Genomic DNA, 23,714 nt, shown 5'->3' with positions numbered 1-23,714 from the left:
TCCTACATCTTCTGGACCTCTATTTCCTTTTCTGTAAAGTTAAGATTGTATTTACTACTACACCTAATGTTGTTTGAGGACTAGTTAAGATGGTGTATCTAAAGTATCTGATGGAATGTTCAGTACACACTAGGTACCCAGTGACTGTTCATCTTGTGAAAGAGGCTGTGAGCTGGTCTTAAAAGTCTTCCAGAGGAATGTATGACTGTCTAGGTAACTTACACTTGCCAGCCTTCCTGCATTACCTATGGCCATGTGATCAACTTTCATCTAAAAGAATCTGAGTGGAAGTGATCTGTGACACTTCCACACCAAGCCCATGCATGCTTCCATGCATGTATCTTTATACTTTTTCCCCAATTATAATGGCATGGCCCACATAAACCTAGAAAACCACATGTTGAAAATGGCAGAGTAGACATCAGCTTGGGTTCCCAAATGACTGTGTGGAGCCAATTGGGACTATCTTCCCTGGACAGTTATGTTAACGAGAGACAAACTTCTGTTTTATTTAAGCAATGATATTTGGCATTTCTTTGCCTCATAGTTTGTTTACTCAAACCCTTCATTCCCTTCCCAATTTTAGCTTTATCACAAACCTTGACTATATGCAGTGTTATTTTGCAGTGGAGATGACTATGACCCTTACAGGATGATCCTGATTCCCCACACAGTCCAGCTGTCTTCACCATGTAGCTAACATTCAATGTTCTTTGCTATAGCTGCTGGGATTGTGTTCCATGTTCCTATTTCAGACAGTCTGCTCTTCAGGCTCCCCTGTTCCCATCACAATTTTAGTCCTCATTACCCACATGGAGCAGAAGAAACACAGAGAATTTCTGAAGTGCTGTTAGGCTGTTCTTCAGTTATTATAAAGCCTTTGATGTGTGCAGAGGTGTGGCTTTAATTCCTGACAACCGAATAACTTCAAAGGGGGGAAAGCTTGAAAGGGGATACTGAGGAAGAACTTTGTTATTTTTTAAGGGACAACCTTACTAGTGGTATTTTTTTCCATGGATGATTCTTTGTCACCCAAAACCATGGGAGGAAGATAAATAATACCTCCCAGTGTGTTGACAGTAACTTCATAGATCAGAAAAGTCTGTGGAAATAGGTCAGACCAAAAATATATAGTGGTAAGTACTGACTGTGATGCTAGACTGCCCAGTGTTTGTCAACTGGAGGGTGCAACCAGTCAAGCCAAGGTGGTCACTGAGACCAAAAAGAGAAATGCAAATAATGTTGTTATTGTCCTTGTGGTTACATTGCAAAGGTGTCCCTTAGAGGACCAAGAAGCCATAGACCCCATCCTGCAGAGCAATGGTTTTCAAGCATTTTTTACCCTCACCAACAGTAAGAAATACATTCTGCATGTATTCCCAATACATACACAAGAGCATGTACACATATTTACACAAAATTGAAACATTTTTCAAAATAATACTTATACTTAATATTCTGATTTTTTAAATGTTCCTCTAAATTGGTTTCATAACCTAGTAATGAGTTTTAACCCATTTTTACCGTAAACAAAATGCTCATTCTGTGACAATCTAGCAAAATGCTAGAGCCTGAGTACCTGTAAATACAATATATAAAACCAGAAGGAAATTCCAAAGTGACGGAGGACAAAGACAAACAAGGAAGGCAATGACTTCCCTAGAGTCTCTGATTTGCAGCTAGAAATCTTCTTTACAAATATCTTGCAAAGAGCAAATGAAATCTTCATCAAAAAGAAGTATTGGAAGTACTGATGATATGCAACCAGATGTGTAGTACACACACCCATGCACATACCTCTGTGCATTATGTGACTATGTACTCAAGTGTGTTGGTTAAAAAATTGTTTACAGTTAGTTATCTATGTTGTTACTAGTTAATCTTTGTTTTCCAAGTACAAGAGTTTAAAACACCTCAGAAATTTTAAAGCAAGCACACCTGGATCAGGTGGACCCAGTCAGCCATTCAGGCATGTAGCACCTGATTGGTTATTTTCAAAGAACCAGATACTACAAAATGAAAAACAACAGAAGTTATTCCTATTTGAGTGAGCCAATCATATAGAATTCTACGATTTAAATGTTGAAAGAGCTCATAGAGATATGGCCCACCACTCCATTATTTTGTAGATGAGGAGATGATATGCTAAAGTCCACCACAATTCATTGAGCTGGTAGAGTGACAGAGGAAGAACCACAAGCCCTAATCTCCAGACTTTGTACTAGTGACCTTTCTACAACACCTGGCTGCCCCACCTTTAGCTCAATGGTTCATAAACGGTAGCAAAATCTACAATTATTTCAACTTTCTTATGACTCTGGATTTAACCATTAAGATGACAGGAAAAAAAATCCTGGTTTATGTAAGTGTTGGTAAGGACTACAAGAAAGACTAGACTTTAAAAAAGTGATTCAAATGTAAAATTCCCAAAGAAAGAGGCAGATGGTTGCAAACTCTAAACATTCATAACTAAACCAGTGCCTCTTAGACTTTAATAAGCATAAAAATCCCACCATTAGAGTGTTAGGTGTGGATTTGGGGGTCCTAACTTGAGTTTCTGATTCAGTAAGTGCGGGGTGGTGCCTGGGAATATGCCTTCTCATCAGCACCATGGGCAATCTGTCTAAGTGCAAGGGTGCTTCACACTTCCCAGCCTCATACACCTCAGCTTTGTGAAAGATGGCAGGTTAGAGTCACAGTGCAAAAGGCCAAAGGGTCAAATACCAAAGCACTGTGACTAACAGGTGACTTTATGATGACTCACAATGTTTGTAGTTCAGAAGCATGTCACAGTCAAATCTCATGCTTAGTGGATTCATCACCATATGTGGGAGCAGAAACCACTTCCACTCTTATCTTCCATACTGCACAACTGCCCGGTGCATAAGTCACACTGTTATTTTCATTGTCGTTAATCTTTACACTCCGTTCTGAATCTATATCGTGCTATTACAGTTCTCATGAGTTAACTCTTAACGAATTCTAGTATGTTGGTGTTATTCCCACCCTCATTTTCTTATCAGAACACAAGAAGAGGCTTAAAGGCAATGGCTGCCTCTATAATTAAACGTTCTGAGTGATTTAAGCTAAAGCAAGAAATGCTATTGAAACATTGCACAATCAGGGCCATTTGTTCTAGGAGTTCAACCATCTAAGTTTCAACAAACACATCAGATCAACTACTTGGTGATGGGAAATTCTGATTCTCCCTTCCCCACCCCCTGCTACATGCAAAACTCCCAAATCAACTCCTAAACTTCATGACAGATTTAGCTTGTGTTTTTCAAAGATTATGGGGACAGTTTATGGGACAGCTGGTCCTAGAACTCTGGACGCTGTCAAAACTGATACAGTAGTGATTGGCTGTTGTCAGGACCAAGTTGATAGGCCATTAGTCAAGCTACGCTGGTAAATCACATGCTTTTCTTAGCGCTAAATAGATCCCATTACTCCCTTGTTAATCACTTTCACATTTGAGAATTTTCACACATCACAGAGACACATTTGTTTGCCAGGTATGAATAAAGAGCCCTTTATAAACTGTGCTGCTGTCTGCAAATGCTGAGATACAGTGAATCCTTTCCAGGGTGTTTGAAAAGATGAGTTTCTCAAATTTGAATTGTGTGTTAATTATTACTGGATTTGAGCCCCCATCTATATATTCTGTAGCAATTGCCTGTGGCTGCTATAAATATGTCTAATTTACCATTTATTTTTAATGATACTAAATTTTTGTATTTGCTGTCAACATAGAAATCCCCTCTGGTGAATCTACTCTATTAGTATTATATTAAAAACAGATTTCCTTGGTTAACAACAAAAAAAAAAAACCTAGGGCCTCTCCAGCTTTAAATAAAAAAAAAAAAAACACCCTTAGAAATTAGGATGAATTATTAATTTATAACATCTGTGATTGGGTTATGTTACAATGGGAGACTCTCAAGAGACCCAGGGTAAGCAATCTTCTTGAAAATGACTTCATATCTGAACCCCCTGGGGGCACAAGGCCAGGCACTGTGTCATCATGGTCTGTCCTTGATAAACTGCTGGATGGGTTCCATGAATTGTAAATGGAAACACTGCTGGTGTCACTTACACTTAAGGACAAAATGGTCCCTACTCCCTGCTTGACAGATATTAGTTACATTGTATATTGTGATTGACAGAGGCATGAATCTGTCAACAATCAGCCTTGCAGAGTTTTTGGGGTTTTTTTCCCTCCCACTGAGAACAGCTTTATAAAAGCTTGAGTTCTATATGTGACTCCTTTACTATTCCTTACCTCCTTTAAATTCCATAAAAGCCATCTGGGTTTCAATAAAACTGACCCCCCAAAAAGTTAAAGAACGTACTTGCTTTGAATTTTAATCTCTGAAATCTGAAGACGTTTTCACAAAATGCATATCGTTAGAATCCAAGGTACGTGTCGTAAAAGCATTATTCATGAAAAGACTTGCCTAGTCTTGGACTAGAACCAACCATCTGGGTGATGCCTAAAATGACTTTTTGAACACATTCCAATATGCCGTTTCCCCCTAGATGTTAAAATAGATAAAGTGCTTCTTAAGTAGAGCTTTTAAAATGTGTTTTTGTGGCCTAGAGTGTTCAAGTAGAAAGTGTTTCACAGCCTGACTCAGAGGCTTGCCACCAAAAGGACCAACACACCCTTTCTCTGCTCCAGTTCTTAATTATGCATCAGTGACTCCTTTATACTACGAAAACTCTGTAAGGGATTGTGATGTTAATTGTAGGAAATAAAATGCTTCTTGAGTAAGGCAGGTTTGTTTTATAAGATATACTAAAAAGATTAAAATATGTAAATCAAATTTCACTTTACACATGCAAATCCAATTTCCTTTTATACATCTAAAGAGTTTAAACCTTTCTCCACCCCTTAAGGCAGCATGAGTTAGCTTAAGGTTTTTCATCATAGAAAAAGGCTCTTGGTCTCTGTAGACTGGTGCTCTGACATCTTTTTCTTATTTATTTATGGTGTTAATAATATAACTGCATTCTAATATCTTCTACTGAAATTTATTTTTTACTTCAAAATTTCTTACCACTTCCAAGCAGTCAATGATCTTGGTTAATTTATCTTCAGGTAAATTCTTCAGCAAGGATACACTTCAAAATTAAAAAGAAACCTTTAATTACCTTCCTGAATTAAGCTATAAATATACACATATGCAGGTTCTAAAATCTTTACAAACATTTTAAAATATATAATGGACTTTGATTCTTCCAAAGTAAATGTCCAAATAACTGAAAACACATCAATAACTAAATTTCATATACACTGGAAATTATAGATATATAATCACAGACATGTGCCATAGGCAAATAAATGAAAATAGTAAGATACCAGATGGGGGGAAAAATCACATTTTGTCTCTTTGGTAAAAATAAATTTATATTTGTTGTTGGTTTTCAAAATGAATCGCATTTTGCAATTTGTTCCTCTCCACATCTCAGTATCTCTTTTATTAGTTTGTGCGAGGAGCTCTGCTTCCAGTGGAGAATCAGATTTTTGTCTAAATCCTTATAATTAAGTAAGGACTGAATCCGGGGTTGGGAGGGAACATGGGAATTGACATTGAAATGATCTCTGATTATTAGTCATACTGTACTGTCTTTTAAAATTAATGACAGCCAGAGGCACGGATGAACTTCAAAAATAGGCTAAATCAAGCTACAGGCAAAATTATAAACAACACCAAGGGAATGATCGCTAAACTTCAGAATGCAGATACCCTCAAGGAGAGGAGGAGAAAGAAGCTGGAAATAACATGGGGAAAGACATAAGAACTTCAACAACTGCTTTCTCTTCCTTAGGTTGGGCAGTAGCTTCATGGGCGTTCATTTTGTTATGATGTCTTATAACTTACACATGTACTATATATCACATAGAATATCACATACTTCAAATAAAAATGTAAACGGAAAAAAAACATACTGTATATTATGAAACAAAGAGGAATGTATTTCCCTAATACATCTCACTATAGATGAAATGGTAAAAGAGTCATCAGAACTTGTTATTAACACAGGCTATCATGAAATTTTACTTCTGGTCCAAACAGGGATCTATAACATTAGTGAAAATTAACAATTATAAAGCTAGCACGTTTGGAGGTTGGTGGGAAAAGAGATACAAGAAAAAATATTTTGTCTGTCTCCCCTCTATGAAGGCAAGAATCAGGTTCATCTTGTTCACCACTAAATCTACAATATTTAGTGCCTGCTAATAAGTATTAGTTAAATGAAGTAAATAACAAAAGGAGGGAAGGAAGGAAGGAATATTCACTAGCAGATCATCGGAGCTTTTTCCACTAAGAACATACTAGACTCCAAGGGAATTAACTGCTATGCCTAGTTCACGTTTTATCTCAGACATTCAAGCACAACCCAGGTACACTGGTTTTTTTCAGGTACCTCTTTTTGGCCCTTGCATAAGTGTGGCTTATCAGCTTTAAATGCATCTGTGTTGCTCAGTTGGTGGATTTTGAGATTACCTAGATTCAAGTGGACCCCACAATATGATAGCTAACTCATTGGCTGGCACATAGGTAGAGAACCTGCTTGTCATTATTGCAGCTCTCTGCCAGGAGACATGATTGTCTCTGGGAGGACAAATCAGTAAGATTCTATATGAGAAATCTTATTCAATGTTTATTTAGAGTCTACACTATAAGCTAAGCACTATATGGCCCTAAAATCATTAGCTTTGAAGGATTCTTATGCTAGAAAAAATCACCATAAGAAGAACTTATAATTTATTTTTGGAAATCATGTGATACATTATCATCATCATTATTATTATTATTATTACATATCATAGATGACATTTCATTACAGAATGTATTGCAGCTTCAGAAACTTGCAAAACTCCTACTAAAGGTACAGAAATTGTTTAAATAACTTATACTTCCAAATAAAGTTTTAATGTGGAATAGTTTTTTTCACTTACATAGACCATTTTTTCCTTATAGATTGATTCATTCAAGTTGTTGAGGTACAGAACAGTTCACAAAATGAGTATGTTCCAAGTCATCATGACAAGTATAGTAACATTTTTAGCAAGTCAATTTGCTACAAATAATAGGAATTCGGAAGATGGTGTGAGTAGGCAAATACAAAGTCTCAGGTAAAGCAAATAAGGGTAGTAAACTTAATTAATTTTAATACCATTCTAAGCAAAGTACTTTTAGAAAGCTTGCCTTTTGGCTAACCACTTTCAAATTTCAAATGCCTTTCAAAGCCAACAAGCAACCCAAATAATAGTTTAGGTTTTTTGCACATTTTTCTATGCTGTACACCATCACTCCATCAATACAAGGGCGAAAACTAGCAGTAGAAGTAAATGAGTATACAAGGATAATGGAAATTAAATATGGTTTCTGGTATGCACTGGCATTTACTGCAAGTAATGTTCCTTTGGTTTAGTCATGTGGAAAATGCTTAAATGGAAGTAGCTATAGTAAAATAATTATTCTGATAAAACCAATATATTAACAATATGGCGACTCCCCTGTCTTCACTGTCTCCCAATGTATTATTCTTACCTTCTGAGGAAGTTTCTGTATTGTTCATCTCTAGCTTGGGCTGTTCTCCTCATTATATTCTGGAATACCTCTCGATCTAGCGCCCATGTTTTAACATTGGTAATAGCTTTAGAAAAATCAAGAAAACAATAAAGCATTTAGTACTACATTGTGAAAACATTCCATAATATAAATCGATGGATTTGTTATATGTTCTTATAAAATGGTATTTCTTGGAAAATGCATTATTTAAACATACAAATGAAGGAGACAGCAAAATAAATAGAGAGCAATTTTATAAATCATTTTGGCACTGAAATACACCATTATTTGGAAATGACTAGCAAGACATTTCCTTTCTAATTATGTTATAGTTAGGATGACATTCCAATTAGTTTGCAATTCCCAATTATGCACTAGATCATCAGGATGTGCTCTAGATTCATGCTGTGATACAAGAGAAAGGCAATCAATTTGTAGCTAATCTGGAGAGTGAAGTCACAAACATAATTGAAAGTTAAAGATATCTGTGTGTATGTGTGTGTTTTTATGTGTCTTTTTATGTTGTTCTGACACTGTTGCTAAAGAAGCTACATATTAAGAATATCTACAGTTACTTTTGTGTAAAATGCCTACAAATTATTTGAAACAGACTATGAAAGAAAGTTTTTGAGATAATTTTTTTTTTACAGGAAAGACTTAAGGGCAAGTGTAAAATTTAAAAAGAAAGTGGGGCAGAAGTGGTGGCTCTAAAAAATCTAGATGAAATTATGTTTGTACAATTTTTTAAAAAACAGTAAACAAAGCCTCTAAAATTGATCAAAACCCAAAGCTCTGGATTACCAAACTTTAAATTGGAATCACCTTGATATTCTTGTTAGAAATACAAGCTCCCTGGGCTCCACTGCCAGAGACTCTGATTCAGGTTGAGAGTAGAGACCCAGAAGCTGCATTTTTATCAAATACCTCAGCAAGCCTACTGCATATAACCCAGTCCCAAACGCTGAAAAACATCATATCTATGTAATTCAGAAGGAAATCCAAGTTTGCTGTAAAGTCAATAAAACATAAATCTAAATAAAAGCAAATAAAGTAATCCCAAAAGTCATTCATGAAAACTCTAATTACTCTAATTCATATTCCTTTTGACATAGATATATTTTTGTTGGTTTAATCAATTTCTCTGGCTTATAATATGGTCAGAATCTCGTTGAGACCAGCTAGAAAGCAAACATTCTGGATGAGCCAAAGGCATGTGTCTATGTAGTAAAACGTAAAGTGGCAATTAAAGCAAATATTGGAATCTGTCACCTTAAAGCCATTGTTTTTGGCAGAACAAACCTTTTTATTTTTATTTTTTATTTAATTTAATTTTAATTTCCAGGATACATGTGCAGGACATGCAAGTTTGTTCCATAGATAAACATGTGCTGTGGTGGTTTGCTGCAACTATCAACCTAACACCTAGGTATTTAGCACCGCATACATTAGCTGTTTATCCTGATGCTCTCTCTTCCTAACCCCTCCCCGCTGGGCTCCATTGTGTGTTATTCCCCTCCCTGTGTCCATGTGTTCTCATTGTTCAACTCCCACTTATAAGTGAGAGCATGCAGTGTTTGGTTTTCTGTTCCTGTGTTAGTTTGCTGAGGATAATGGCTTCCAGCTCCATCTATGTCTGTGCAAAGGACATAATCTTGTTCCTTTTTATGGCTATGTAGCATTCCATGATGTATACATATCACATTTTCTTTACCCAGTCTATCACTGATGGTCATTTGGCTTGATTCCATGTCTTTACCATTGTGAACAGTTAAAAGCCATTTTACATTTTATACACAGGTATCCAGAAAAGTTCTTTCTAGCTTAAATTATATAGATAAGTGCTTCAATATAAATCCCTTAATAGGCATAGCATTTCTATTTTAAGAACACGTAGGGTAAAATGGGAAACAAAAAGACTCTGCATCAGGGTACAAATGTGACCGAACTGGATTATCTTTAACATGCCACAACAATCCAAAGATGGAACATTTCCTCTTTTATTACCTTTCACGGAGGCAGTCCTTGTACAGTTGTATAAAATGGCAAGCTCCCCAAATGTGGTCCACATAGGGATGGAGGACAGCAATTTCTCCCCTTGGAACACCTCTAGTCGACCCTCTATCAAGTAGAATTTTAAAAAACACACACACAAATAATCAAAATCCATGTAGATACTATAAATTAGAAAAATAAAACAATCATAAAGCACGTAAAGTATACAGGTAAGATATTTTATGATTCTCATTATAATATACTGGTTAAAAGTGCACACCGAAATCACCTCTGCCACTTACTATTAGCTGGGTTGCCTTGAGAAACTTTATCTGTCTGAAGTTCCTCATTGACAATGAGGATAATAATAATAATTATTATTATTTTACAGTGGTGAGGATGAAGTAAGTTAATCTAGGTAAAGAGTTTAGAACAATGGCTAGTGCATAGTAAATACTGCACTAACTATAATATTATTATTTTTACAATGTTCTTTTCCTGAAGCAGTGGATGGCAAGTGTTTTGTTTAAAATTCATTATAAACTATGAGAAATGTAATACATGAAACTATTTTTCTTTTATGAGGAGCTCAACAATCACTGTATGTCTTAAAAACACAGAGCAGTTGTTCACACTGATGGAATGACAACCCGTCATAACCAGTAAGTAGACTGGCCCTGGAATCAGACTGCCTGGTTGTGTCCTGATTCAACTCGTTTTTGTCTATGTGACCTTGAGCAAGTTACTTCATGGTGCCTCAATTGTTATCTAACCTCTCATTTATTTAAATGTAATGCATATTAGTTACAAATGAAAATCACTAAGAAGAGTGTTTGGCACTTATCATTACCGAGGCAAAGACTGGAGGAAGGGAGAGGCAGAACTTTGTATCCCCTTCACTATTTTTTTTTTTTTTTTGCCTTGGTAGCTTTACTCTTCTTTTGCTTTGAACAAATACAAACAAAACCTTAACCAACTAAAAGCATAAGCAAAAAAGATCTAAGTTCTTAGAGGAAAAACAAAATGGTGGGGCAACGTCTCCTTTCCTTAAAGAATTAGTCTTTCCTTTTCCTAATTCACTGCTAAGGAGCTCTGGATCATCTCTGTCCATCCATCCATTCAGCAAAACTGATCTGAGTACCTATGTTGTGCTGGGAACTGTTCAAGTGCCAGAGCCATAGAGGGGACAAAAGAGAAAATATACTTAGTCTGATAGAATTTATATTAGCAAGAAAGAAAAAGAAACCTCAGTTTTGGCTCCAAATCCTACAGGTTAGACACGCAATTTAAAATTTCTCATTAGCTATTCTTTCAAAGTCACTTAGTGGTAGTGTCCAATTGATATCATGAATCTTAATGCATTTCAAGTTTTTATCTTGAAATTGGTTAAGGTCATGGTACCTAAGCAATGCTGAAGAATTATATGGAATATCAAAAGTTTAAGCTAAATATGCTTTTACTATTTGCTATTCATGCTATGTTTCATAAAGGGAATATTTTTAATCATCAAATTAATTTGCCCAACCAGATAATTAAACCAGACAATTCAATCCTTGGGTGACACTGTAATTATTTCAAATAAGAAACCATCCAATTTTAATTTCCATGTGTGCCATAACCCTGATCTCAATAGCTGTTTTGATACTGACTGCTGTCCAACCTCTTCTCTCCCTGAACCTTTCATTAGAACTACTTGGGAAGAAATGAGTTAGGCTAACATCAGTTTCTCATCCTCTCCTAGGAGGTTTCATAAATATTTGTTGACTTAATGACCCATCTTCTCTTGCTGCACTACTCTAGTATTGCTAAAGCAGAAGTTAAAACGGCTAAGAGAAAAGTTGCAAGAGGGAAAAGTTGTCCCTAAAAAATTCAAGGCCAGCTAAATTAAGACTATAGCTCATTAATTAAGTAGAATGATTACTTGGGAATGACTGTATAATTTTAAAGCTGCCTACAAAGATATACATGGCAAATAATAATCATAAAATTGGCGTGTTCAAATAATCAAAGTACATAAAAACAATCTTTTATATACCATAAATAGAATAATACATGTTTATTAATTTGTTCAGATAGACAACTTCTGCCTCACACTTAAGGCCCCAAAGGAACGAGAATAAAAGCATTACTTAGATTATCAGGAACTACAATGCCAAATAGAAGGCATACCTCCACTCATCATTTCTTCTGGGTAAGCCAGTTTTAACTTTTTTTCCCTAAAACTCAAAAAGTTGTGCCAGAATGTGACAAAAATGTTCTATAACTTTAATCCCTGTTCACATAATTTTTCGCTGCTATATATAAAAGAGAAAAAAATTGAGTAGTCATTATAAGATCTATACACTACAAAATTAAAACATTTGCCTATCTAACCATTATAATCTTCCTGACATGTAAGCACGTTCAAATTACCACAGATGAAGGAAACCATTTAAATGATTCTAAAAACACCAGTTTTAATTGTAAGATGTGTCATTTGATTTGTGTGTTGCTCAAAGGTACCTAAATTACCTTTTAAAATCATTGGTATAAAACCAAAACATTTTCCAGAGCCACAATAATAATTGTTTTATTTTTTCCTGGTGCATTATCTTAAAATGTTAACTTCAGCAGCAGTATTTTGAATAAAAACACTTTTGAGTGAGTGGTATTGAGATTAGACGTGCGGACTCTTAAGTCAAATTGCCTAGGTGTGCATTTTACCTCCACTGCTTATGAGCTGTTTGGCGTTACCCTCTCTAAGACACAGTCCACATTAGTAACATGGAGAAAATAGAACTTGCCTTACAGGGTTGGTGGGAAGATAAAATGAGATCTCTCTATCGACTGCTCGATAGGATGCCTGATGTATAGAAATCTTTCAGCACATATTAAGTATTACCATCATTATGATCAGATCAACAATCCTGCTATTTCATGAATTCAATATGTTATGTTTTCTACAAATAGAGCAACTAGTTTTATGTTTTTATAAATGCCTGCAAAAAATCACAACAGGCAAAATATTTATTATATAATAACCGGAAAAATCTGTGACACCCACCTGCCAGCACAAAGATATGGTTTCCTGGTTCTCCTTGCTTAATAATGTAACTCCCTTGCTGATAGTTTCTCCCATACATGCATTCCACCATGTCTTTGATCTGCTGAGGATCCAGTCTTTTCAGAAACTGATTTTTATTAAGGGCGTCTGTAATGAGCTTCTTCTCACTGTTATAATGGAAAAGAGATGTTAGTTACAATTAATGAAAATCATGTTTTGCTATGTAGATTTACTTTATTCTGATTCTTGATAATATTATCTACAAACTTACAACTTTCTATCAAGGACAATTTTTTTCTAATGCCACCAAACATTTCATAACTACCACAGCTTACATGAAAAACCTATGAAAATATTTTTGAATATTATTCTGATAGTCATTATGACACCAATATTATTATTGTTCCTAATTGCCATCAACACAAATGTAGCATTTCTCAAGATCCATAGACGCACTACTAATGGACACATGATTTTTTAGATGGAAAGCAAATCTCATCGACATAAAGGAGTTGCATTTAAGGGAATACAACACAGTCTTCACTCATTGATATATTCACATATGCATAGTGCCTATAGTACTAGTTATTTTATATTTTATTTAATCCTCATTACCATATTATGAGATAATTACTATTCCTATTTTAGGAAGAAGTAGACTAATAGGTAAGAAGCAACTAATTCTTCATGGGATTTTAAACTAAGTAGATGAATCTGAAGTCTGGGCTGCTTCCATTCCACCCCATTGTCTCTTCTGAGGGAGAAAGCTTCTAAGGGAGAGAGCCCTTGGGCCTTGGTAGGGTTGATCAGACATCGGTGGTGACAGTGACAGTCTAGGTTTGACTAGGTTTTACTCTTGATATGTGTGGACTAGACAGAACTGACATTTCCAATCTCACAATGAATGGACTATTCATTCCTCAAATCCAAGTTCTACTTGTTGATAATCCTATAATGCTCTGCTTTATTTTGGAAAAAATGCAGCTCAAAATAGTTACCCAATCTTCATTAAGATAAATTTAAAATGTTTTAGTTAAAATTCTTTATATGTATATTTCATAAAATTATTGTGCTGAAAGAAAAGATGCTCTGTAGGCTAAGTCAGAATCTGTACAATATATTAACTCTTGATCATAAAACTCAGCATGATTTTTTAAATACTTTTCTGTATTTTTCATTCAAACTCTCTCCCAATTGGTACTCTCTCCCAATTACTCTCTCCCAATTACTGTTTGAAAACTGGTGATCTTTTTCTACACAAAAAGTTTTCGAACAAAAGGTAAGACTTCATGAAAGTAAATAATTCTTTCATGACCCTTTAGGCTACATGAAGATCTTTAGGCTACATGAAGAAAACAGAATGAAGTCTTGTACAAAGAAATTTCTTCTTCCCTACAGTGACTCAAAGCTATTCAAATTCTTTGAGTGCCTTGAGAAGTTCCATCTAATCTATTACCAAACCTTATCAATTCATTTTAAAAAATATCACTGTTATCCATTTTATTTCCCATTTTCAAGGATGTCACCACAGTCCAAGAACAAATCTTAGGTCTGGACAACTTTAAAAGTTTATTTTCTTGGACTTAAGCTTCTAGCCTACTTTCCCTAAAATTCATCTGTACTATATCATCAGATTATTCTTACTAAAAAAAATTAAAAAATAGATTTCACGCTTATCCAATTTATTTTCGTCCACTAAAGCCAACTCACTTAATATATATCGAGAACATATCTTTGCTAGGTAATCCTCCTAGTACAACTGGTAGAACTGTGAACAATATCAAGAAGCTCCAGCTTTCACAGACTTTATATATTAGTATAATATTCTAGTTAGTGTTTCCTCAATGCCCACATATACCAATTTTCCAAAGTATGTTCCAAGAACACCGTTTCTTTATAAGCAAAAGTGTGCTACATTGAAGCAACTTTGGAAATATACAATGCACACTTTAAAGATTCAAAGAAGTTTTGCTGTAAACAAATCTCTTTAAACCAGTATTTCTCAAGCTTCAATGTCCTTTTTATTTATTTCTTTTTTGGTTTAACTTCATTCATTCAACATCCAACATTCCATGGAAGTACTCAAAAAGACTCTTTTGCCCATAGGAAAAAAATCAATATCCTACAACCTGGTATTTACCATTTTCTACAACATGGCTCCAATCTATCCATTTAGTACTTACTCCCGAAACAATTTTTTTATTATAGATAAGCTGGTATCCTTATCATCCCCTGTATCTTTGAACTTTGCCTTAAGAGATGGAACATGTTTTCTTTTGTGACTTAACTTACTTTTTACTCCTCAACCTTTCCAAACCTTATACATTCACCAAGAAATCCCTCATGATTTTAAATTGGATGATTTTAAATGGATGCTGTAGTTTACACAATCCTTTCTTTCTCCTCTGAATTCCTAAAGTACTTATATTCACATCTGTTCTGCTTTTAAAATACATTAAACACTTACTTAGGACATAAAAATTAATCAAACATGACCCATGTTCTCAAAACGTTTCCAGACTTTTATAGCTTAGTGTATAAACATACTGTATTAGTCTCTAACTAGTAAAATTATCGCTATGAATTTTTCTCAAAAGTATATTATAAATTTAAAATGACTTATTTTAAAAATCTGATAAGTTTCAGCCAGGCATGGTGGCTCATGCCTGTAATCCCAGCACTTTGGGAAGCCGAGGCAGGCGGATCACGAGGTCAGGAGATGGAGACCATCCTGGCTAACATGGTGAAACCCCGTCTCTACTAAAAATACAAAAAATGTAGCCAGGCATGGTAGTGGGCACCTTGTAGTCCCAGCTACTCGGGAGGCTGAGGCAGGAGAATGGTGTGAACCTAGGAGGTGGAGGTGGCAGTGAGCCGAGATCATGCCACTGCACTCCAGCCTGAGCAATAGAGACTCCATCTCAAAAATAAAATAAAATAAAAGGAATGTAACTTTACAACTCCTTTTACAACTATGATAGACCAGCTATTATCAGCATAACTCTTCCTGCTCCCATGAAACAACTATGAAAGCTGATTAGATAGATAGATAATCTCTTGGAAGTATTAAAGATCTATCAACATAGCAACAACTTAGAGTCATGATCTACAAGAGAACATGAGGCTGACAGTCTCCTCTGCATTTCCTTCAAGGCATTTGCTGCTTTTCAGGCAGCTACTGAACACAGTCTTGGCTCTCTCAAAGACAAAAGTTCATGTTCAAAGCATACCATGAAGTGGAATGATAGGATGCTTCGTTCTTACTCCTAGGCTGCAGCCCTTCAGATGTCCCATCTGAAATCCTGGGTGTCTACCTGGGATTCTGGTAAACACCCAGGATTTCAGATAGGACACCTGAAGGGCTGCAGCCTAAGAGTAAGAACTAAGCAAAATAGGCTAGCTCTCAAAAACACTGAAAAGCAGCTACCAAACAAAACACTATTTTGGTTACAACTATCAGCCACTAGATTAACTGCCTGCCAGAAGCAAAAGCAAATATTCTCCATAGAAGTTCACAAAATCTGGACACTCAAATTTTCTCCACAGTTTTTTAAATAGGAAATATTTGTCATGACATCAGAAGTTACCAGGCATACTAAGAGAAAAGGCCAAATGACTGAGGACAGAGAGAAAAAAGACAATAGAAACAGAACCATAATAGATCAATATATTGCAGCTATCAGGTGCAACTTTAACTATAAGCAATATGCTTTCAGGACAAATGGAGATGTCAGTAGAAAATGTGAATCTTTAAAGAAATCAAATGGAAATTCTAAAACTGAAAAACACAATATCTGAAGCTTGAAACTAAAAAGATCAGCTGGGACCCTGAAGAAAGAGAAATAATTGAGCTGAAACAATATATGAAGGAATCATATTTAAGAGTTAGCTTAAATCAGGCAGGGTGCAGTGTCTCAGGCCTGTAATCTCAGCACTCTGGGAAGCTGAGGTCGGCAGATTACGAGATCAAGAAATCAAGACCATCCTGGCCAATATGGTGAAACCCCATCTCTACTAAAAATACAAAAATTAGCTGGGCTTGGTGATGCATGCCTGTAGTCCCAGCTACTCTGGAGGCTGAGGCAGGAGAATCGCTTGAACCTGGGAAGCAGAGGTTGCAGTGAGAGCCAAGATTGCGCCACAGCACTCCAGCCTGGCAACAGAGCAAGACTCTGTCTCAAGAAAAGACAAGAAAAGAAAAAAAAAGAAAAGAAGAGTTAGCAGAGTTAGCTTAAATCAATTACAAGATGTCAAGCACAGACAAGATGCCTTATAAACTCTGCATAAAATAAATACAAAGAAAACCATATCTAGGCCTACCATAGTCAAATTGCTGAAATACCAAATACAATGAGAAAACTCTAAAAAGCAGCAAAAAAAAAAAAAAAAAAAAAAAAAAAGGCATTGCTTTCAAATGACTAACTTACTCTTCAACAGAAATAACAGAAACCAGAACACAGTAGCATATCTTCAAAGCGCTTCAAAGAGCCAATACCTTTACCCAGTGAAAATCACCTTCAAAAATGAAGGCAAAAGGAAGATATTTTCAAAATGTTTTTCCATTGGCAACAGACTTGTAACAGTGAAGAGCTCCAGACAGAAGAAATATGATCTCAGATGGAAACTGGCAGATGTTAGAAGGAAGAAAGAGCAATGGAAAATATAAATCTGTGGGTGATTAAAGAAAGCTTGTATTTCTCTAACAGCAATAATAATACCCTGTGCAGTGTAAAATATATAATAAATAAATATAGAAAACAGCCAAAACTGCAGGAAAGGGAACAATAAATGGAGTTAACATAATTTAAGGTCCAGCAATTGATAAAAGTACTAATCTATGTTAAAAGTTTAGTAAGTTAAGGATTCATGCCATAATTTATAGTGAGGCCTACAAGATTAGTCAAAGAATGTTTAACTAGAAAGCTAACAAGGATAGGCCGGGCGTGGTAGCTCATGCTTGTAATCCCAGCACTTTAGGAGGCCGAAGGCAGATGGATCACCTGAGGTCAGGAGTCTGGGACCAGCCTAACCAACGCCGTCTCTACTAAAAACACAAAAATTAGCCAGGCATGGTAGTGGCCACCTGTAATCCCAGCTACTTGGGAGGCTGAAGCAGGAGAATCACTTGAACCTGGGAGTCAGAGGTTGCAGTGAGCTGAGATCACACCATTGCACTCCAACCTGGGCAACAAGAGTGAAACTCCGTCTCAAGAAAATAAAATAAAATTAATTAATTAAATAAAGAAAGCTAACAAGGATAAAATAGAATTAAAATATATACTTAATTAATCCTCAAAACATGGCAAACAGAAAGAGAAATTGAAAATATTAGATATTAGATTTAAACCCCAATTTTTTTTTTACATTGGAGATAAAAATACCAAATACCCCAATTAAAAGACAAGCTTGTCAGACCAATAAAATAAAATTTAAAAGGAAATAGTAAGTGTATATTGCTAATAAGATACATGCCTTAAAGGCAATGTATGGAAAGGCTGAAAATTAAAAAGTGGAAAAAGACATACTATGTAAATATCAATTTAAAATTAATTTTTCTCTGATATAGGAAAGTAAGCCTTAATAAAAAAACATATTTCTAGAAATAGAGAGGAATTTTTCATATTTATATCGTCAAGAATATCTAAATATTCTAAATATGTATCCACTTAATATGATAGCATCAAAATATATGGAACAAAACTGGCAAAATTAAAAGAAGAAATAGACAAGTGTCCCACATTAATTCTGGGAGATTTTACCACATCTCTCTAATTAATAGAATAAGCCAACAAAAATTAGTAAGTAGAGCTGAATATTTGATTATTGAACTTTATTTAATCTCTCGACCTCACTGATATTTTAAATCTCTATTCAATAAATTCAGAACACACATTCATTTCCAGGGCACATTAAACCATCATAAAAACTGACCACATGGCAAACCACAAATCATTTCAAGACATTTCATAAGACTGAAGTAATACGGAGTATATTCTTTAAATATAGTATTAATAGAATAAAGCTAGAAATCAATAACAGAAAAATCATAAAATCCTCAAACGTTTGAGAATTGAGCAATACATTTCTAAACAACCCATTGGTCAAAACTTAAGTTATAAGAAAAGCCAAATCATATTTTGAAATAAATAATAATAAAATATGACATAAAACTTACAAGATGCAGTTAAAATGATGCATAGAAGAAAAGTTATGCTGTCAAATTATATAATAGAATAAATATTATAAATGAGCATCCTAAGCATCCATCTCAAAAGACTAGAAAAAGAAAAGTAAGTTGAACTCAAAAAGGAAGGAAGAAAATAACACAATGACAGCAGAAAATAATAAAACAGGAAAAAAGAAGTATAGAAGTATAATGAAGAGAATCAACACAGCCAAAATAATTTCTTTGAAAAGAATAATAAAATGATAATCCACAACAAGACAGGACTTGGGGAGTAAGAGAGGAAGGAGGTATAATTACTATCATTAGAAATAAGAAGGAGATATCACTTAGGATATTACAGATATAAAAAGAGAAATGAGTAGTATGAACAACTTTACAGTTAAAAATTAAACTGCATTCTTGCCAAAATTATATATAGTTTTCATACTATATATATATATTCATTTTGTTCATACTATATAGTCCAGCATCAAGCAATTAAAAATAAAATTTTTAAAACGACGTCATTTAAAATAGTTTCAAAAACATTGAGTATGGAAAACTGTGATAAAATGAAAAAAAATTCTAGAAAAATAAACCACCAAATCTGAGACAAGAAGAAATAGAAAATCTGATTAGCAATAAAGAAACTAAATCAAATATAAAAACTATCCCACCCAAAAAAGTCTAAACCCAGATGACCTTATTATTAAGCCTTATAGATATTCAAAGAAAAATTAATATTAAATTTATATAATATTTTCCAGAAAACAGGAAAGACGAATTTTTCCCAATTCATGTTATAATGCCAGAATAGCCTGATAAGGAGTTATACTACAAAAAAGAAAAATGAAATCTAATATCCCTAATGAACAGAGGGACAAAAGTAAAAAACAAAACAAACAAGCAAAGTATAAAAAATAAATATTCTAGATTAGATTGAACATTAACATAATTATCAACATGAAAAGAATAAAGGAGAAAAATGTAGAAATATAGTAGGATGCAGAAAGAGTATTTGGTAAAATTAAACACCTGTAATACTTTTTGAATTAAGTAATACTTTTGGCAAATTAAACATAGGGGAAAATCTCCTTAATCTGATAAAATACATATATAAAACAAAACAAAAACACATCATATTACATCATGAAACATTGAAAGCTTTCCTACAGGCATCAGAAATGGGACACTTCAATCCTGAATCAAAAGTCTGAGCAAATTTAATAAAGGGAGACAGAAAAGAAACAAAAAGAAGAAAAATAAAATAAGAAAATAAAATATGTAAACGTAGAAAAAGAAAAAATTAAACTGCATTCTTTCCAAAAGATATGATTGCGTATGTGAAAAAGTCAAAAGAAAATACAGGTAAACCACCAATATCAACAGGTGATTTCAACAATCTCACTTGATACAAAGTCACTATACAAATTTAATTGTATTTCTATATTCTAGTATTAAGCAATTAATAATAAAAACTTTTAAATAATTTAAAATAGTATCAACTATGAAAGATTATATCTAACAAAGATAAGTAAGATGTCTACACAGAATACAAAATACTATTAAAAGAGTGAGAGAAAACCTAACTAAATGGAAGAATATACCATGGTCATAGATTAGAACACTACATTTTTAATTATGTTAATTACATTCAAGTTGATCAGGTTCAATGAAATCCCAATCAATGCTCTAAATTTAAAAATTTATGAAAATTGAGAAGCTGATACTAAAATTCTTATAGTCATAAAAAGGCCCAAGACTAGCTTCACAACATCGAAGAATAACAAAATTGCAACACTTAAAGTAATGGATATCAAAAATTACTATGAAAGAAAATAATTAAGAGAATATATACTACTGGCACAACAATGGATAAAAAGACTTTTGGGGAGTGACTGACAAGATGGCCAAATAGGAACAGCTCCAGTCTGCAGCTTCCAGCAAGATCAATGCAGAAGGTGAGTGATTTCTGCATTTCCAACTGAGGTACCTGGCTCATCTCACTGGGATGGTTAGAGAGTGGGTACAGCCCACGGAGGGCAAGCTGAGCAGGGTAAGGCATCGCCTCACCCAGGAAGGACAAGGGGTCGAGGAACTTCTGCCCCTAGCCAAGGGAAGCCATGAGGGACTGCACCATGAGCAATAGTGCACTCAGGCCCAGATACTACAGTTTTCTCATGGTCTTCTCAACCTGCAGACCAGGAGAGTCCCTTGGGTGCATATGATACCAGGGACCTTTGTTTCAAGCACAAAACTGGGTGGCCATTTGGACAGACACCAAGCTGGCTGCAGGAGTTTTTTTTATTTTTATTTTCATACCCCCGTGGTGCCTGGAATACCAGCGAGACAGAATCATTCACTCCCCTGAAAACGGGGTTGAAGCCAGGGAGCGGAGTGGTCTAGCTCAGTGGATCCCACCCCCATGGAGCTCAGCAAGCTAAGATCCACTGGTTTGAAAGTCTCACTACTAGCACAGCAGTATGAAGTCAACCTGGAACACCTGAGCTTGGTGGGGGAAGGGGTGTCCGCCATTACTGAGGCTTGAGTAGGCGGTTTTCCCCTCATAGTGAAAACAAAGCTGGAGGGAAGTTCAAACTGGGTGGAGCCCGCCACAGCTCTGCAAAGATGCTGTGGCCAGACAGCCTCTCTAGATTCCCCTTCTCTGGGTAGGCCATCTCTGAGTGAAAGGCAGCAGCCCCAGGCATCAGTTAATAGATAAAACTCCCATTTCCCTGGAACAGAGCACCTGGGGGAAGGGGCAGCAGTAAGCGCAGCTTCGGCAGATTTAAATGATCCTGCCTGCTGGCTCTGAAGACAGCAGGAAATCTCCCAGTTCAGAGTTCAAGTTCTGCTAAGGGACAGTCTGCCTCCTCAAGTGGGTCCATGCGTCCTGACTGGGAGACACCTCCCAGCAGGGGTCAACAGACACCTCATACAGGAGAGCGCCAGCTGGCATCTGGCAGGTGCGCCTCTGGGACGAAGCTTCCAGAAGAAAAACAGGCAGCAATCTTTGCTGTTCTGCATCCTCCACTGGTGATACCCACACAAACAGGGTCTGGAGTGAACCTCCAGTAAACTCCAGCAGACATGCAGCAGAGGGGCCTATTAGAAGGAAAACTAACAAACGGAAAGGAATAGCATCAACATTAACAAAAAGGATGCCCACACAGAAGCCCCATCTGAAGGTCACCAACATCAAAGACCAAAGTATATAAATGTATGAAGTTGAGAAAAAACAGTACAAAAAGGCTGAAAATTCCAAAAACCAGAATGCCTCTTCTCCTCCAAAGGATCACAACTCCTCGCCAGCAAGGGAAGAAAACTGGACAGAGAATGAGTTTGATGAATTGACAGAAGTAGGTTTAAGAAGGTGGGTAATAACAAACTCCTCTGTGATAAAGGAGCATGTTCTAACCCAATGCAAGGAAACTAAGAATGTTTAAAAGGTTAGAGAAATTGCTAACTAGAATAATCAGTTTAGAGAAGAACATAAATGACCTGATGGAGCTTAAAAACACAGCAAGAGAACTTCGAGAAGTATACACAAGTATCAATAGTCGAATCAATCAAGTGGAAGAAAGGATATCAGAGACTGAAGATCAACTTAATGAAATAAATAGTGAAGACAAGATAAAAGAAAAAAGAATGAAAAGGAACAAACAAAGCCTCCAAGAAATATGGGACCATGTGAAACGACCAAATCTACGTTTGAGTGGTGTACCTGAAAGTGATGGGGAGAATGGAACCAAGTTGGAAAACACTCTTCAGGGTATTATCCAGGAGAACTTACCCAACCTAGCAAGACAGGGCAACAATCAAATTCAGGAAATACACAGATCACCACAAAGATACTTCTCAAGAAGAGCAACCCCAAGAAACATAATCATCAGATTCACCAAAGTTGAAATGAAGAAAAAATGTTAAGGGCAGCCAAAGAGAAAGGTTGGGTTACCCACAAAGAGAAGCCCATCAGACTAAGTGGGGCATTTAGCCCATTTACATCTAAGCCAGAAGAGAGTGGGGGCCAATATTCAACATTCTTAAAGAAAAGAATTTTCAACCCAGAATTTCATATCCAGCCAAACTAAGCTTCATAAGCAAAGGAGGAATAAAATCCTTTACAAACAAGCAAATGGTGAAAGATTTTGTCATCACCAGGCCTGCCTTACAGGAACTCCTGAAGGAAGCACTAAATATGGAAAGGAGAAACCAGTACCAGCCACTGCAAAAACATACCAAATTGTAAAGACCATCAACACTATGAAGAAACCACATCAACTAATGGGCAAAATAACCAGCTAGCATCATAATGACAGGATCAAATTTACACATAATAATATTAACCTTAAATGTAAATGGGCTAAATGCCCCACTTAAAAGACACAGACTGGTGAATTGGATAAAGAGTCAAGACCCACTGGGGTGCTGTGTTCAGGAGACCCATCTCATATGCAAACACAAACACAGGCTCAAAAACAGGGATGGTGGAATATTTAACAAGCAAATGGAAAGCCACAAAAAGCAAGAGTTGCAATCCTAGTCTCTGATCAAACAGACTTTAAATCTACGAAGATCAAACAAGACAAAGAAGGGCATTACATAATGGTAAAGGGATCAATGCAACAAAAAGAGCTAATTATCCTCAATATATATGCACCCAATACAGGAGCACCCAGATCCATAAAGCAAGTTATTAGAGACCTACAAAAAGACTTAGCCTCCCACACAATAATAGTGGGAGACTTCAACACCCCACTGTCAATATTAGACAGATCAACAAGACAGAAAAATAACAAGGATATTCAGGACTTGATTCAGCTCTGGACCAAGTAGACCTAAGAGACCTCTAGAGAATTCCACCCCAAACCAAGAGAATATACATTCTTCTCAGCACCACATCACACTTATTCTAAAATCGACCACATAA

General features: G+C 35.7%; 1 protein-coding gene across 3 annotated transcripts in view; it reads right to left on the bottom strand.

Moving 5' to 3' along the window:
• The window catches only part of PRKG2 (protein kinase cGMP-dependent 2), a 115,911-nt gene that overhangs the window by 64,379 nt on the left and 27,818 nt on the right, over positions 1-23,714 (bottom strand). For all 3 annotated transcript variants that reach the window (XM_026456701.2, XM_023222572.2, XM_023222571.1), the window contains exons 3-6: positions 12,619-12,785; positions 9,588-9,701; positions 7,563-7,668; positions 5,061-5,124 (exon numbers count right to left, since the gene is read on the bottom strand). In XM_026456701.2, the coding sequence (XP_026312486.1) occupies positions 5,061-5,124; positions 7,563-7,668; positions 9,588-9,701; positions 12,619-12,785 (451 nt within the window). The remainder of the gene's footprint in view (positions 1-5,060; positions 5,125-7,562; positions 7,669-9,587; positions 9,702-12,618; positions 12,786-23,714) is intronic.

The sequence above is a fragment of the Piliocolobus tephrosceles genome, chromosome 3, assembly GCF_002776525.5.
Source record: "Piliocolobus tephrosceles isolate RC106 chromosome 3, ASM277652v3, whole genome shotgun sequence".
NCBI lineage: Eukaryota > Metazoa > Chordata > Mammalia > Primates > Cercopithecidae > Piliocolobus > Piliocolobus tephrosceles.
The sequence above is the reverse complement of the archived record's forward strand: the minus strand, read 5'-3'. Positions and strand labels throughout refer to the sequence as shown.